This window comes from Acomys minous, assembly GCF_964271855.1.
Source record: "Acomys minous genome assembly, chromosome: 16".
NCBI lineage: Eukaryota > Metazoa > Chordata > Mammalia > Rodentia > Muridae > Acomys > Acomys minous.
Genome location: NC_140498.1, coordinates 50,920,811 through 50,939,161, shown reverse-complemented (window position 1 = coordinate 50,939,161; position 18,351 = coordinate 50,920,811). Strand labels below are relative to the sequence as shown.

Below are 18,351 nucleotides of genomic sequence, written 5' to 3'. Positions count from 1 at the left end.
AGGAATCCGTTTCATCTCGCTCCACGCCAGAGCGATTATTAGCACTGAGTCCGTGATCTACAGATCACATGCACAGAGGTGGTGTGGTGTCAAGAGCATACCCAAAGTTACTGAGTGGGAAAAGAGGAGCAAGAGTGAACCCCAGGCCTTGAGCATGGAGGGGTGACCAGCTCACCACAGCTTACGTGCTTTCCACCCACTGTTCTTGGGCTCTCGTCTCTCCTGAGATAGTGCTTTGTGTTTGCTTTTCAAACCTCAGACTTCTAACAAGGATGACTTCTTTCTTTTCTTTTTTTTTCCTTTTCTTTTGATTTTTTTTTCTGTATGTGCACGAGCACTGTGTGTGTATGCGGTGTGTGCATGTTCAGTGTGGGCATGAGGGTATGTAGGTGTGTGTCTGTGTAGGTAAGAGGTCCATATTTGGGGATCTTCCTCTATCTTCTCTAGCCTATTTTTTTGAGACAGGATCTTTCACTGAAGTTGGAGATCAGTGACTGGCTAGGCTGGCTGGTGAGCTAGCCCTGGGGAAACCTGTCCCCACCTCCCAGTGCTGGTATTACAAGCATGAGCTGCCATGCCTGACTTTTTATGTTGAGTGGGGAGATACAGCATCGGGTCCTCATGCTTGCCCAGCAAGCACTTGGCCCACTGAGCCATCTCATCTCTCCAGCCTCTCGTGGGGGCACTTGGTTAACTGTATTCCCATAGATATAGCTTCCCCACAACACACTTGTCAATGCCTACTGTGTTTGCCCAGGAAAGAGCTTCCCTTTGCTCCTCTCTATGGCTCTTACTCTCTTACTGAACTCAGATCTTGAGTTTTATGAATTTTAACTGGTGTGCTTGCAGAGAGTAAACCACACATGTGAGTGTATAGTTGTGCTGAATGCAGTCAATGATCATGGCCCTGTCTCCCAAACTCCTGTTAAGACACTGAGCATGTTCACCATCTGAAAAGATCTCTCATACCTCAGAGCCTCTCCTTTCAGAAACAACTATGGCACTGATTTCTGTTGTAAATTTGTTTTTCACATTATTGTGTTATAACAATAATAAAATTTTCCTCAAATAAATTATTTGACACAAATAAACATTTGATTACCCAGATAGAGGACTGACAACAGATCAAAGTAAGGGTAGCACCAAAGTCCCCCTTTGTGAACCAATGAGTTTTGTTGGAGTTGTTTAAAGGAATATTGGTGAGTGCTTATTTACAGGAGCAGAGATGACTCAAAGGCAGCTCTGTCACCAAAGCCCACCACAGAGGTGGTAACAGTTCATGAAATCTTTTTTTCCCCCAGGCCAGGTGGGTCTGAGTTTCTTTTAGGCAGCTTAGCTTGTCTGAAAGTGTCTCTTTGCAATCCTATTGCACACACGCATATATGCATGTATATAATGTGCATATGCATACACATGTAAATATGCACAGGAAGGGAGGAATATAGTGAATCTGGTGAGTTTCAGGGACATCCTAAAGCTTCTCAGTTGTTTACTCCCTGAGCTAAACATACTTCCCTGCAAGATGAAATGTTTTACATCCCTTTAGATACCCCCTGTATCTTCAGAGCCTCCTTCCAAGGTGGATCATTATTTAGGAAGAAACTGCTACACATTACATGTTCTGAAAAAGAGAAGGAGGGGGGCTGGAGAGATGGCTCAGTAGTTAAGAGCACTGACTGCTCTTCCAGAGGTCCTGAGTTTAATTCCCAGCAACCACATGGGGGCTCACAACCATCTATAATGTGATCTGATGCATACTGTACACATAATAAATAAATCTTTAAAGAGAGAGAAAGAGAGAGAGAGAGAGAGAGAGAGAGAGAGAGAGAGAGAGAGAGAGAGAGAGAGAGAAAAGAAAGTGTCTCTCTATATAGCCCTAGCTGTCTTGGAACACAAAATGTAGACCAGGCTGGTTTCAAATTCACTGAGATCCTCATGCTTCTGCCTCCTAAGTGTCTCATTAAAGGGGTGTGCCACGGTGACCAGCAACATCAGCCCATTCGTAGTGGCAGTTGCTGAGGCTCTCAAGCATTAAGCATAGTTCGTTGTATATTCAGGCTTTGAAGGGGTTGGGATCCCTGGTGTGGGCACTCAGTTTTGTGGAACAACAGTAGCATTGGAATGATAGCAGTGCACATGTGTAGCTCTTGTAGGAACACTTTTGAGAGCTTTACCTGTGGGGAACTCAATGTAGTGACAACGCAATGAGGTGAATACCCGTCTTTCCTGCTCTCTTTAGCACCATCGCTGCTGCTTGTACTAACTGAGACAGTGGAAGAAGGGGCTCGAATCTGGAGAAGATTTGCATCCACATTTCAAAGGGGAATGGTTTTTTATCTTGAGAGATTTTGCAAAGGCTCGCTCCAGACTTGCATAAGGGAAGTACGCAGTGCCCTAAAGTGACATGCACAGGATGGGAAGGAAAATTATCCAAAACCTACACCCCAGATATAGTTTTGTTCACCATGTGCCCTCTACCCTAGGATGGCTGTCATGTTAGAGGGCAGAGTCCAGGCAGTAGCAGAGCTTGACCAATGCATTTCAATTTTGGAATAAAAAGTCTGGGTCTCAGTAGATGGCCCCATATCCATGTATACGTGGTCATCACTACTTGTTCATAGGCTACCACAAACAGCAGCAGCAGCAGCAGCAGCAGCAGCAGCAGCAGCAGCAGCAGGAGCAACAACAACAACAGCAACACATGAAATTAAGAGGGGGACACGCTGTGAGGTTCCAGAGGAGTTTGGATGATGGTAGTTAGGAAATAGATAAAACCAAAATATATTGTATGGAATTTTCAAAAAAAATTTAAAAATGTTAAAAATAAATCTGGGTCAAAATCAACAGACCATGTCTCCAGGTTTGCTGAGTACATAGAAAGGGGATTTTCTGAACTCTCCACGGTTTCAGGTAGCTGCGCGGGGTAAGCCCATGCCGGAGCAGGGTGAGCCCTGGGGGCTCTGGGCTAGGTGGCTGCGATGGGAATTTCTAAGGCACTGTAGCCATAAGTGCTTGCTTCTCTTCCGGGGCCATCACAGGTGGAGACCTTGGAGTGCTTCCACCTCGTCCTTACATATAACCACAAGATGGCACTCCAATGTCTGTGTTGGAAACTTGGCACTGGGGTGGCTGGTGATAGGGCTCCATTACCGCTGTCATCCACAGTTGCCTTACAGTCTGTGCTAATGAGATGCTGTCATTTTATCCCTAATGTGTAAATATCATTGCATTGCCAAGGGCTGATGCTCAGGACTAGCAGGGGAGGGAGAAGCTGAGCAGGACTGATTCTGTTTTTTTTTTTTTCTGTTATATTTGCATTTGGTCCTTCTGTAATATGGGTTTTGATGGTTCACACAGACGCCAGGCTCTGACAGTGGGAACTGTTTGTCCTGAGGCTAGGATGAGGGATTCTCTCAGAGGCTGAGAGGCAATGCTCAGGCTGTGATTTGCTTTCTCCCGTTTTCCCTGCTCCTTTGACTGACTGTCCTCTTCCTTCAGGCGGAGTCTTATTGGTGCCTGTGGGACTGAGGATGTTGTGGGAGGTCTCAAGTCTGATGGTGTGCTGCCATTTGCATTTGTTTTCTCTCTATAGCTTGATTCCACTAGGATCTTCTCTATGTGTCCAGTCACTATAGTCATCCCAGACACCTTGTCTACTTGCTCAGTGGCCCCAAGGCGGTGAATTTTCCATCAGCTGGGGGTTGGGAGGGTCCCCGTTACATTAGCCTTGGGTAAGTACCCATGGATGACAGCATCTTTGGATCAGGAACTTCTGCTATCCAGGTTTGCTAAGAGATCACCTTGGTGCAGGTGATGGAGGTGACTTAACAGGCGTAGAAGAGCAGCACAGGCCATGCTTTTGTAAAGTCTCACAAGTCACTGGGAAACCCAAGACCATCCAGACTTTTCTAGTTTTATCTTTTACAATAGGCCTGTAATCTACTCTGAGTGGCTTTTTTTGTGGTGATTGTAAGAGCTATGTAACAGCTCAGCTCTTTGGGCGCAAAGTTGCCAAGTGTTATGCCAGAACTCTTTGCCAGAAAGTTGTGTCTATTTTTCCTTATCACACTGACTTTCCTCCTGTATCAGACAGTAATTTTCCTTTTTGTTTTTGTTTTTTGTTTTTGCATAGGATTTAGCTATGGAGCTAGGCTAGCAAGAATGTTGTTATGTAGTCTAGGATGGCCTTGAATGGTCAGTCCTCCTACCTCTGCCTCCTGAATGCTAGGTTACAAGTGTGTGCCACCATGCCTGGCAATTAGTTGACTTTATTTATGTAGTCCTATTCCTGAGTTCTTTATCTATTCCATTGACTTTTTGCCTACTCTTTTCTCTGTAATATACCCCTTTGATTATTTTAATTTTATAATAATTTTCTCAAAATTTGATTGACACATGAATTTGTATATATAGAGCATTTCGTAATTTTTAAAAATGTTATTATATTTTTTCACACGACATCTCAATTGTCATCCCCTCCCTCTTATCTTTCTGTTTCCACCCTCCCTCCCTCTTCCACCCTCTTCCCCTCCCCTAGACCTCTGATGGGAGGGGGCCCTCCTCTCCCACCATCTGACCTCTGCCTATCAGATGTCATCAGGATACCCTGCACCCCCTTCCTCTGTGTGCCCACCGGCCACCCCGCCAAGGGACAGTGAGCAAATCCCAGAGTTCATGTCAGAGGCTGTCCCCATTTCCCCCACCTCATGTGGAGAATGAGCTGTCCATTAGCTACATATGAGCAGGGGCTCTGGGTTCTCTGCTTGCAATGTCCTTGTTTGGTGCATCTGTTTGTGCAGAACCCATGGGTCTAGATGCCCCAGGCTTGATGGTCTCCTTGTGGAGCTCCTGACTTCTCCGGGCCCTTCCATTCCCCATCTCTTCCATACAACTCTCAGTCTAGCTCTGAGTCCCAGTATCTGTCCTGATTCCCCACTGGGTGGAGTCTCTCAGAGGACATCTATATTGGAGTAATATCCACTTATAAATGAGTATATACCACGTGAGCCTTTCTGGGTCTGGGTTACCGCACTCAGGATGATCTTTTCTAGTCTATCCATTTGCCTATAACTTTCAAGATTTCCTTGTTTTTCATAGCTGAATAGAATACTTTCCACTGTGTAAATGTACTACAATTTCTTTATCCCTTCTTCAGTTGAGGGGCATCTAGGTTGTTTCCAGATTCTGGCTATTACAAATAAAGCTGCTGTGAACATAGTTGAGCAAATGTGCTAGTTGTATAGTGGAGTATCTTTCTGGTATATGCCCAGGAGTGGACTAGCTGGGTCTTGAGGTAGCACTATTCCCAATTTTCTGAGAACATGGCAGATTGATTTCCAAAGTTGTACAAGTTTGCACTCCCACCAACAATGGAGTAGTGTTCTTCTTGCTCCACATCCTCACTAGCAAGTGTTATCACTTGAGTTTTTGATCTTAGCTATTCTGATGAGTGTAAAATGGAATCTCAGAGTTGTGTTGATTTGCATTTCCCTGATTTAATTTTTTGAGTTCTTTATATACATTTGGATATTAGTCCTTTGTTGGATTAGGGTCAGTGAAGATATTTTCCCAGTCTGTAGGTTGTTGTTTTGTTCTACTGAGTGCCCTTTGCCTTACAGAAACCTTTCAGTTTCATGAGGTCCCAGCTATTAATTGTTGATCTTAGACCTGAGATATTGGCGTTCTGTTCAGGAAGCTGTCTCCTGTGCCAATGAGCTCAAGGCTCTTTTCCACTTTTTCTTCTAACTGATTTAGTGTATCTGGCTTTATGTTGAGGTCTTTAATGCATCTGGACTTTAGTTTTGTGCATGGTGATAAATAAGGGTCTATTTGCACTTAAAAAAAAACCATGTAGACATCAAGTTAGACCAGCACCATTTGTTGAAGATGCTGTCCTTTTTTTCCATTGTAGGTTTTGGCTTCTTTGTTAAAAATCAAATGTCCATAGGTGTGTGGGTTTATTCTGGTTCTTTGGTTTGATTCCATTGATAAGTGACCCCCAAAATTCTACCAAGCAAATCCTACAACTGATAAACACTTTCTGTAAAATGTCTGGATGCAAAAATCAACTTAAATAAATCAATAGCCATCCTGTATACAAATGACAAACAGGCTGAGAAAGAAATTAGGGAAACCACACCCTTCACAATAGACACAAATAATATAAAGCGTCTTAGTGTAACTCTAACCAAGGAAGTAAAAGACTTGTGTGAAAAAAGCTTCAAGTCTCTGAAGAAAGAAATTGAAGAAGATATCAGAAAGTGGAAAGATCTCCCATGCTCATGGATTGGGAGAATCAACATAGTAAAAATGGCCATCTTGCCAAAAGCAATCTACAGATTCAATGCAATCCCTATCAAAATACCTACACAATTCTTTACAGACATTGCAAGAGCAATTCTCAATACTGTACAATAAAAGATCTTCCAGAGGAACCTCCATTCCTGATCTCAAGCTGTACTAGAGAGCAACAGTAATGAAAACGGCATGGTACTGGTATAATATTTTTTTTTAAAGACAGCTTCTCATGCAACCCAAGCAGGCTATGTAGCTGGGACTGATCCTCCCACCTCTCCCTGCTGGCTGCTTGAATTACAGTCCACTGGGATGGATGCCCAGTTTATGTGCAGTGGGGATGGAACCCAGCATTTTATTCATGGTAGACAAGTGCTCCACCACTGAGTTACTCCTAAGATGTTATTACATACCATTACTATTATACAGTGTTCTGTTGAGTGTGCCTATTGTGTGCTCAGGTTGGGACGAGCCTGTCTATTTCCTCACACACTGATCATTTCTTTGCGGTGAAAGCATTAACATCCTTTCTTCCAGAGCTGAGGGTGCATCTGGGTGGCCAAGCACTTGCCTAGCGTGCGTGAAGCTGGAGATCCGGCACTGAGAATCAAAGCAACCCTTTACTTTTCTTGAACCATATAATATGTATAGTTACTCTGTTGTGCAACAACAATAACAACCAAAAACAAACAAACAAAAAGATCCCAAAACTCAAGTAAGAACCTACTTCTCTTATCGAACTGTAACTGAGTGCCCAGTGACTGACCTTCCCATTTCTCCTGCCCCTGGTAACCAGGATTCTACTGCCAATATTAGGTGATGTCAACTTTCCATGTCTTCCTTTTCAATGTTATGTGTCTAGGCCTTTGCATCTCTGAGAAACTGGAGAACCATGTTGTCGGTATCCACAGAGTGTTTACTGTGCTTTTGACTGAGGTTGTATTGGACCACTAAAATCTGGAAGACTGGCATCTTGCCAACATTGAGTTTTCTTATCCATGAAGATAGAGTACCTCTTAATTTATTTGAAAATTTTGTATGGCTGAATTCATCAGCTCAAAATCTCACTCTCGCTCTGGGCTTCCTGTCTTAACGAGGTAGACTGAGTGTCTCGGACCGTTTATTTCGACTGTCAGTTTGACTAGCTGTGGAATCTCTGCGTGTGCCCGTGAGATATTTTCTAGACTGATTTCATTGAGGTGAAAAGACACCCCTCCCGGCCCCTCAGTGCCTGCTTGAATAAAAAGGAGGAAGGTGCTATTTTAGTTACTTTTCTGTTGCTGTGATAAAGTATCCTGGTTAAAAAAAAATATCATAAGAGAGGAAGCGCAGGTTTGTTCTGGCTTACAGTAGGTGGTTACAGCCCTTGTAATAGAGAAATCACAGCAGCAAGGACCCAAGGCAGTGGTTCCCTTTGCCTCCACAGGGGGAGGCCGACAGTGATGACTACCTGTGCCCAGCCTGCTTTCTCCTTCACTTGCATCCCAGGAATCCTCCAACAGGAGAATGGTGCGCCTACGTTAAGGATACACCATTCCACTCAGTTAACCTAATCAAGAAAATCTCTCCCAAGTGTGTCCCTGGGTGTGTCCCTCATAGGTGTGTACTTGTTTCATGGTGATGCCAGGGCCTGTCACACTGACAGTCAATGCTGACCATCACAGAGTTGACCACTGGCAATCACCTCTTTCTGCTTTCTGACTGTAGGTGCTGTCTCCAGCCACGATGGCCTGACTGCGTTTTCTACTGTGAGCCAAAATAAGCCATTCTCCCTTAAGTTACTATTGTCAGGTGTTTTGTTGCAACAAGTCAAGTAGCTAATATGCTGTTGTTTTGACAGAGTGAGATAAAGTTGGTGTTGTGGTAATTTATGGCAATATTTCTTTTTAAAAAATACATTAAAGACACTGGAGAGAAGTTAATAACAGCAGCAGTTGTAACAGCAAGAGGCAGGGTATTAAAGGACAAAGCCCAGATTCTGGCTTTGATAGCTGACTCTGCACCCAGCACTCTGCACCCTGCATCCTGTACCCTGGGCTCCTGAGCCCCAGCTCAAAGTATCAACCATCAAATAGAATGTGGAATGTGCCTAGGACCTTGAAAAAAGCAAGAGGAAGCATAGAAATGCCTTACAAGTAGGGGGGCAAGGTGTTTGGGACACTGAATGCAGGGCATAGAGCAGAAGACAGCAGACATGCCAGCTGAGGCTTGGCTTGGTGTAGACGTGTGCGCAGAGGAACAGCTGTAGACAGCATAAACACCGATGAACTTCACAAGACTTGCATTTTGACCTGAATTAAAAATGATGCTTTTGTAGCTTTCTTTGAGGAAACACCTTTCCCTTTTAAAACATCTCCTCCCTCCCTCTCCCATTCCTTCTTTTATGATCAGGGAAGAGCTGGTTTCCTGTTTAAAACCAGAAGAAGAACTCCCGAGGCCCTTGCCCCAGGAAGAGAGACAAGCTGACAATGATGACAAGTTGATTCCCCCTTGTTCTGCCTCCTGAAGTGTGATATTTGGGACCTTTGCCCAACACTGGGTTTGCTTGTCACTTTGGATGTTGCCGGAAAGATTTGCAAAAGCTCTCAGCAAACTTGCTGACTGAAGGAATGAGTGATGTGGTTGAAACTGGAATTTGCTGAGAGATGAGGTTGAACAAAACCTCACTGTCAGAAAAGTCAAGAGAGTAACATCTCTGGCCAAGGACAACATTATATTCAAGACACAGGGTCTACTGCAAGAGACAGGGCCTTACATTTTATTTTTGAGAAGCTTTAAAAACAGAGAAAGCTTGAATAGGCATTTGCTCATGGAAGATATACAAATGGGCCATACCCAAGTGAACTGATATTCAGCATCTTTGTTAGGGCAATAAAACAAAAGTCACAGTGAGATAGATATAAGCCGCTACTGCACCACGTCATGTCTACGGAAATGATTATAACTAAAAGCAAAAAAGTAGGGGTGGTAAAAGGGGGGGGGGGAGAAATTACAGCCCTCATATGTTGCTGGTAAGATTGCAAAATGGGGCAAACGCTATGAAAAATGGAAGTTCCTTACAAAATGAAATGTGGAGGCACCAAAGACTTGGCAGTTACAGACTTAGGGAGCAGCCAAGGAGCTGGAAACAGGGATGCAAATGTTACTTACTGCCATGTGCATTGCAGCGTTATTTAAAGCAGCTGTTGTGGTTTGAATGAGAATGGCCCCCGTAGGCCTATAGCGAGTGGCACTGTTAGGAGGCGTGGCCTTGTTGGAGGAAGTGCGTCACTAAGGGGTGGGCTTTGAGGTTTCTGAGGCTCAAGCCAGGCCCCGTGTCTCTCTCTCCCTGCTGTCAATATTGAGGGTCTTTTTAAAGTGCTCTCCACCTTATATTTTGAGTCAGGATTTCTCACAAAACCTGAAGCTCAAGGATTTGGCTGGCCTAGCTGGCTACCCAACCTCAGGGACCCTCTTGTTTCTGCCTCCCAGTGCTGGAATTTTAGGCATTCTCTGCCACACCCCATTTTTTTTTAAAAAAACATGGCTCTTGGCATCTAAACTCAGGCCCTCAAGCTTGCCTTTCAAACATTTACGCACGGAGCCATCTCATAGTCACCTGATGTGCATACTCTAACTGCCTTTTTTAAATTGATTTTTTTTTTATGTTTGTAATTTGTTTATGACCACTCCTGATCATAAACACTTCTGCTGTGTGTTCTGTTAGCAATGATGTTTCCCGGTGTCCTTGCACCTTTTGTCTGGGTCTATGTAAGGTATGCATAAATATTTGTTCATGTGCATATGCACATGTGTTGCAAGTAAGCACAAGTGTGTATTTGTGTAGGGGCCAGGGCTCAGTGTTGGGGGGCTTCCTCTGTTGCCTCTCACCTTATTTTTTGAGATAAGGACTCTTGCTAAACCTGGTGCTCATTAATTAAGCTAGGCTGGCCAATGGGCCCCAGAGGTTCCTGCTCCTCTCTGGTGTCGTTGGGACTGCTGGCGTGTATGCTGCACCTAACGTTTCATTTGGGTTTTGAGGATGTGGATTTCGGTTTTTATGCTTGGGTGGCAGGCACTTTGCTGACTGAGAAATCTCCTTAGCCCTTCCTTTGGTTTTAAAGAAACATGTAAAAGTGGAATTGTTGAGTTAAGTGTACACAATAAAAAACTATTGACGCGTAAGTCAAATAACACGACCATTGGACTCACACTGGCCTATCTCAGTTCTATGCAGCAATGGCTTCTATTTTCAAAACATGCCACCAATCCAAAACAAAAGCCTGTGCCATTGACAGGGCTATAAGTCAGGTCTGGAGTGTCCCCCAGAGACCTGTGTTTGGTGGTTTCGTTGTCAGTGTGTGGTGCTACTGGGAGGATGTAGGGCAGTGGTTCTCAACCTTCCTGACACGGTGACCCCTTAATACAGTTCCTCATGTTGTATGTAGTTCCTCATATTGTTGCTACTTCATAATTATAATTTTGCTACTGTCATGATTTGTAATGCAAAAATTGGACATGCAGGCTATCTGATACACAACCCCTACGAAAGGGTTGTTTAACCTCCAAGGGGGTCACGACCCACAGGTTGAGAAGCACTGCTGTAGGACCCCTAAGAATTGGAACTGACTTAGGATTCAGGCTCCTGGGAGTGTGGGAAGGAATGTTGGAGCCCGTCTCCTCTCCCTCCTCCCTCTTTGCTTCCTAGCCTGCATGTGGTAAGCAGTCTTCATATGCCATACACTCCCATCAGAGCAACGAGGCCAGGAAGCTTTAAAACTGCAAGCCTGGAACCTTTCCTCTTTATAAGCTGTTTATTTTCAGAGGTATTTGTTACAGTAATGAAAACCTGATCAGTACATACAATTTCTGTACCTTAGTCCTGACTGTCAGCCCTGTCACCCACCACTTACTTTTTCATTATGATATATTTCACATAAATAAAACCATACCATAAGTGACCTTTGGTATTTGAACTCTTTCAAAGGACGTTCATATTGTAGCCTATATCAATGTTCTGCCATTTCCCCTCTCCCCCTTCCTCCTCCTTGTCCTCTTCCTCCTCCTCCCTTTTTTAATTACTGAAAAGTAAATGGACAAGTCACATTTTGCTTATCTGGTCATCTTTTTAGGTTACACAGGGAACAGGGGAAACAGAGTGGCGATGCTGGTCTGAGTTCTCCCAGAGGCAGATCCCAGGACAGGGATTTGTAGTGCTGACTCTTCAGATTTTCTCTTGGAGAACAAAAGCAAAGGAAGGGAAGCAGAGAAGAAGGGACCGCACTTGACAGCAGCATCAACGTCTGAGTCCTTCCCATCAGGAAAGGGGAGGGTGCAGTCACCCATTTCACAGAAGAGGAAACTGAGGTAAGATACAGATCTGGAATCTGAGCTCAGATCTAGCTCAAGCACCATTGCCTTTTCACAGTCTCAGACTGAAAATGTATGCCCACCCCACCCTCGGCCCAGCACAATTTCATTCAGATCCGTTGTGTGTCCCAGCCTTCCAGCTGCCTGAGCCTCCCTTCCATTTCACTGGCGTGAGGGACAATGCAACAGCTCCCCTTGCTCTGTGCTTGAGGTTGAAAATGTTTTCTTAGATCCTGGTCTGGGACTTGACTTCTTACGGGTGTAGCTTCTCTTTTCTCTGATCCCACTGAACATTTCTGGAATTGCTTTGGAAAAAGACATTGAGTAAAAAAAAAAAAAAAAGTTCCAAAACAGCAACAGACTCCCAAAGAGAAACATGAAGGGTTTGAAATTTAAAATTAATTAAATTTTATTAAACCTGAAATTAATTAGCCCTGTCCCTTGGTTAAAGCTCCCATAGAGGGTGCTGAAGCTGGTTTTACGTGGCTGAGAATAAATGGACTTTAGGTGCAGGCTGCTAGAGAGCTCCGAGGCTGTATTTGAAGCAAGTTCTGGGGGGTGGTGGGAGGGAGGAGGTTGAAACAGCCCTCTCACTAAGCAGCTCCAAGTAGCGGGTTCTCAGCACAGTTGAAAGCAGAAGAAGAGCCCATGTGCAGTGGTGGGAGGCAGTAAATCAACAAGGCAAACACAGGAACTGCAGTCTCTCAGGAGCTGGGCTCCTTCAGCATTTCAATAAAGGGTTGTGTAAACCACAGTTAGGCTGGGCCCTTGTGGAGTTATTTACTGGTCATTAGCTGCTCCAAAGGAGGAGATAGGGAACAATAAGTGGAGAAGCTTCAATTAAAAGTTAGGAATTCCAGCCATCGAATATGAAGAAATAGGCAGCAGCAAATATGGAGGTCTCTGAGGTAAATTCACAAAACAGAAGAAAGCTTTACCCCAACTTCTGTGTGGGGCGCTGGGCCTCTGGGCGGCTCTCTGCCTGGTGTCTGTGCAGATGCACATATGCTGCTCAACCACCCAGTCGGCCATTTCTTTTTCCAGGAAATCTGAAGAGTTAAATAAAGAAGGTTTATTTCCCCAAATGTCACGCAGATTGAGCCACCTGCTCTGTGTCACTGGTGGAACTTGAGGCCATTGTGCTGACCGAAGCCAGAAAGGACAGCGGAAAGAGGTGGTAATAACTTTTCCCAGAAATGAACATGCATAGCCGATCAGCTGGCGGCAGTCACGTGGGAAGCGTCCAAGAGAATGTGAAATAGTCGGTGTTGGGAAAGAACATTCTCGGTGTTACACAAAGAAGCACACTAACAAAGGGAAATGAAGCTGGTGAGGCAATTGCTCTTTGTAAAAGGTGAGTCATGCCCAAACCAAACTAGGATGCGCCTACGGTTCTGTTTTTCTTCTATCGCTCGTGGTGACCGTGTCTTGCCCTGTTAATGGGAGTTTGACCCCATTAGCTGTCTTTTTTGCGCTTCCTGCTCCATTGAGGTGTGAGGAGGTAAGATGTGCCACCCTGTGGTGGTGTGAATAGGAACAGCGCCCCCATGTGTTTGAATGCTTGGCCATAGAGAATGGCACGATTAGGAGGGGTGGCCTTGTTGGAGGAAGTGTGTCACGAGGGGGGTGGGATTTGAGGTTTCAGAAGCTTAAGCCAGTTTACTTCCAGCTGCCCGAGGATCAGGGTGTAGAACTCTCAGCTCCTTCTGCAGGACCATGTCTGCCTGCGCGCTGCCATGCTTCCCACCATGATGATAATGGACTAAACCTTTTCACTGTAAGCCAGTTCCCTTTATAAGAGCTGCTATGGTCTGGCAGATGATTCAGGGGCCAAATACTGAACTGACCACAGATCCTTCTAGAAGTTTCTGAATGTTTTTCAACATCTTTATAGAGGCAAAGAAGCTTCTAGGGAGTAGAAAATGCCCCAGCCGAGGACGGGGATGGTGGATGGGGGTTTGGGGTGTCTGTCCAGTTGGGGACCAGGAGTGGAGCTCTGTCCAGCTGGGAACTTTGAAGGGGAGGGGAGCTGCTGTTGCTGATTCTTCTAAGCAGAAAGACTGTTTGCTGCAGGCACAGAATGTTTACAAAGAGAAGGCAAGCTGGCTAGCCCCTGATCCTTTTCCTTTCCCAACATGGAGGCGAGAAAGGGAAGTCTTACTGGGGCTGCTTCAGACCTCCCTTGAAAGTAACGAAACTGAGAAAAAGCCCCCGCAACCCTGCAAAAGTATATGTGCACATTATAAAGGCATGGTCCATAGCCTATGTGTGTGTGTGTGTGTGTGTGTGTGTGTGTGTATGTGTGTGTGTGTGTGTGTATGTGTGTGTGTGTGTATGTGTGTGTGTATGTGTGTGTGTGTATGTGTGTGTGTGTGTGTATGTGTGTGTGTGTGTGTGTGTGTGTGTATAAAGCCTTTGAAACTCCTACTACCCAGAACCAAGCCTGTTCTCCATCCTCCTCTGTTTCTTTCTCTCTCTCTCTCTCTCTCTCTCTCTCTCTCTCTCTCTCTCTCTCTCACACACACACACACACACACACACTTATACACACTCCCATGGACCCACACTTACAGGATTTTCACACATTCACACACACTCACACGTGTATCCTCACACCCACATTCACACCCATACATGCTGCTATGTAAATGAGATCACATCGTGACTATTGGCTAACCTGCTTTTTCACTCAACATTCTGCCATGGTCTTCTTTCTGGGTCAACACATTTAGAAATATCTCATCAATTTTAATGGCTGCTTAAAATTCCACTGTGTGGTTAAAATGTATTCTGTTTAACTGGGCCCCTATTGGTGGACATTTAGGTTGATCTGATGTTGATCACAGAGTATGGCTTTGAAAACCCAGTGGTTACAGTGAGACCTACATGCATAATTTACTGTTCATTTGAGCACATCCTTTTAAAAAACACGTCTCTTGTTTTAAGTGTATTAAATGTAATGGTCTTTTTTTGCAGGTGTGTGTGGCATTGAGGTAAGAAAGATATTTTGGCATTGTTTCCTGGGACCCTGAGTTTGTTCCCTAGAGATGTCTCAGTATGGAAATGGAACCAGAAATCAGGACGAAGTCAGGACTCCCAGGATTTCTGAGGACAAGGGGTATGCTAGAAGTTCTGCGCTTTCTCTGACCTATGGTCCTCGAGGGTGGACTAGACACAGCAGGCGAGAATGAGGACACAGAGGTAGAGAGAAACAAGAGAAAGTTGTGGCCTCTCAGGGACATCTCGGCTGGTTGGCGTAACTCAGTTGAAGCTGAATTCCAATGTCTCAGAAGAGCCCAGGGGCCCAGAAAATGATGCTTTTGTGAGATGCGCAGTTAGACACCAGTGCAGAACGCATTAGAGGCACTAAACAAGCTTAGTAGTGGTCTGAGGGTTTAAGAAGAATTCAGGATAAAGCCAGCCCCAAGTCAGTGCTGTAAAATTTTCGGAAATTGGCCTGGTGCTGGAATGAGATGGTTAGGAAGAGCACCGTAGGATGAGGGATCTGATATGATGGTGGACACACACACACACACACACACACACACACACACACACATACACACACACACACACACATACACACACACACACACACACATACACACATACACACACACACACACATACACACACACACACATACACACACACACATACACACACACATACACACACACACACACACACACACATACACACACACACACACATACACACACACACACACACACACATACACACACACACACACACATACACACACACACACACACATACACACACACACACACACACATACACACACACACACATACACACACACACACATACACACATACACATACACACACACACACACACACACACACACACACACACACATACACACACACACACACGGTGGTACAGTTCTCACCTTCACAAAGCCTCACATGTAGACAAGCCACAAGGCAACTTTAAAATGCTGTGCTAAATGTCATGACAGAGACATTCCCAGCCTGGGGAAGTGCTGAGGTTGGAGAAAACTTAACCAAGACCGTATTTTCCAGTGGAGTCGTCCTAGTGTCTTACTCACATTAAGTCAGAGACAATAGATGGGCTCTTTGCCTCAGTGCCCAACATCACTGTCTTGTTAGAAAATTAAAGAATTGGAAAACAATACCAAGAAGAGACTTGATACCCTATGAGCATATACAGGGGGAGGAGGTCCCCCTCAGGAACAGTCATAGGGGAGGGGAATAAGGGGAAAATGGGAGGGAGGGAAGAATGGGAAGATACAAGGGATGGGATAACCATTGAGATGTAACAAGAATAAATTAATAAAGGAGAAAAAAGAATTGGAAAACAAAATTATAAACAGGTTCTAAATTATTAGGGTTGGCATTAAAGTCAGCTTGCCATAAGTTAGAATCACCTGAGTAGGGAGCCTGACCCCAACATTACCTTGACCCCTGGTTACCTTGATTGGTGTGGGAGACCCCCCTCAACTGTGGATGGCGTGTTCCGGTAGAGAGAGCCAAATAGAGAGAGCCGACGGAGGGCAGCGTCCTTGGCTTTTTGTCTCCTGGCCTCCTCTTGCCACTGAGGTGATTTTCCCTGTTGCCACTGCTTCCATTGCTGATATTGGAAGAGCATTTGCAAGCTTCCTGTTGTGGACAAGGTGCCAGCTGCTCTCTAGGAACCTTCTGGGTTTCCAGTGCCAGATCGGGACCACTGAGGCACCCTGCCTGGTGCCAAGTGAGTGAGTTATTGCCTATGCAGTCAGTGTGGGTTCTCTGACTGCAACCCAAGGACTGAGTAACTGCCAGGTCCTCAACCTTCAGGTGTTCTTACTATGTTAAAGTTGAATATATATATTTTTCCCATTGGCTTTGTTTCTCTAGAGAATCCTGCTAACATACACATCACAATGAAAATGTGTGTTTGTGTGTGTGTGTGTCTTGTTTAATGATCAGCACAAACAAATTAGTTAGAGCATGGTCACTATCTACAGTTCCCACTCTAATAAAGAAGTGATCTAGGAACTTCCTGAAAAAAGAACTTTAAAATAAACATACTAAGATGTAAGGAAACCCAGGTCCACAAGGGAACCAAAGCAGGAAAACAGTGCACGAGCAGAAAGTGCTGATTAAGAAAGAAGTAGAGCCAGGAGGTAGCTTAGCTGGTAGAGTGTTTGCTGAGCAGGGATGAGGCACCTTCAGTTGAGTCCCAGCACTAAGGCAAAAGAGAAAAAATTTAAAGCAGTTCATGTTGGCACATGCTTGTAATCCAGTGCTGGGGATCCCTGGGGCTCACTGGCCTACCGCCTTAGCCAGCAGCATGCCTCAAGCAACAAGGTGGAGACCAACTCAGGAAGACACCTACTGCTGACTTCTGGCCTTTTCGTGTACTTATGAACCATGCATCACCTCCTCCCCGGCCATGCACACATGCCTACCTGTCCCCGGCCCCACCCCTTCACACATAAATAAATACTACATAAATAGATAAATCACCACAAAGTATAACTGAGAAGACATTCTGGTGCTGAAGAGGACAAGGAGAGAAGTGACAGAAGAGAGAACAAGCCGGGACAGAACACTTGAAACTAGCGAGCGAGAGGAACAGAAATGACATGGAACGAGTGAAGAAAGCAAACGCGCTGAAGGGCCACCCCCAAGAGCTGGAAAGCCAGCATTTTGCAGGTCTCCCAGCAGCTGACATAAGAACTGAAGCCCTTTGTAGGGCAGGAGCAGAACGGAGGCGCATAAATGATGCTGAGATCCCTGTGTGATTGTTCTCGGACTTAGAGAAGAGGCGGGAAACGCTTCATAGTTGCTATGACCTCAAATTATGGAAAAGGAAGCTGGGAGAAGAGATCATTTAAGGAAAATGAGACGTGACCAGGAATTGGCTTGACATGAGTCCGGGAGGTAAAAAACTCCATACCTGGCATTTGGTAGTTTCTGAAATTACTTTGTCCAACTCACGTGAGGCCAAGGCCTATGTGTGAATGCTTGCTTCCATATGTGGAGGGGCAAGGCTGGGATTTTCGGCGTGAAGTTCACAGACTATGTGTTCAGGATCATCTAGAAGTGTCTTGCACATCCCTAAGGCTTGCCTTAGAGTGCTAGAGGTGGACACGCTTGTGATGTGTCTAGCACCCACCTTGGTGCCCCTCCCACTTGCCGTTTCGTAAAAGGATTAAGCCTTTGCAGTTCAGGTGTACAGCTGAAATTTTGGTATAAAACTCTGGTAAAGCTCATCTTAAGAATAGCCTGATTTTCTCTGAGGGGTTGCTATTTTTAAATTTTCTTTCTGACAGTGACCGTTTCAGGAATGGATGTCTGACTCGGTTGTGTTTAGGAGAGAGGTAAATAGAAGCCATTCAAAACTCCAGCACATCTTCCTGTAATAAAGCAGCACAGGAAAAGACAGCCTCATTTCTGTTGAATTGGGATCTTACACCTGGAGTGGCTGCTGGTGGCATTTGTGACCTACTTGAACATCAAGCCAACACTAAGAAACACACACAGAGAGACTGGAGGAGCAGAGAGGAACATCTAAACGTCATCGTGGAGTGGCTGGATCCACCTGCACCAAGTTCTGCCTCCCTAGCAGGACCCCCGCTATGTGTTCATGGTTTGTGTTTTCGTGACCAGTACAGATCCACTGATCGGCAGCCTCTGCTGATGAGCTTGCCCCAGGCTGTGCTGCCTCACACTC

General features: G+C 45.1%; 1 protein-coding gene across 1 annotated transcript in view; it reads left to right on the top strand.

Annotated features, from left to right (window-relative positions):
- The window catches only part of LOC311586290 (uncharacterized protein), a gene marked incomplete at its 3' end in the record, with an annotated part of 76,384 nt that extends 64,823 nt beyond the window's left edge, over positions 1–11,561 (top strand). Inside the window, exon 3 of the mRNA XM_084762261.1 lies at positions 11,406–11,561. Coding sequence (XP_084618387.1) covers positions 11,406–11,561 — 156 coding nt within the window. The remainder of the gene's footprint in view (positions 1–11,405) is intronic.
- Positions 11,562–18,351: the final 6,790 nt, after the last annotated feature.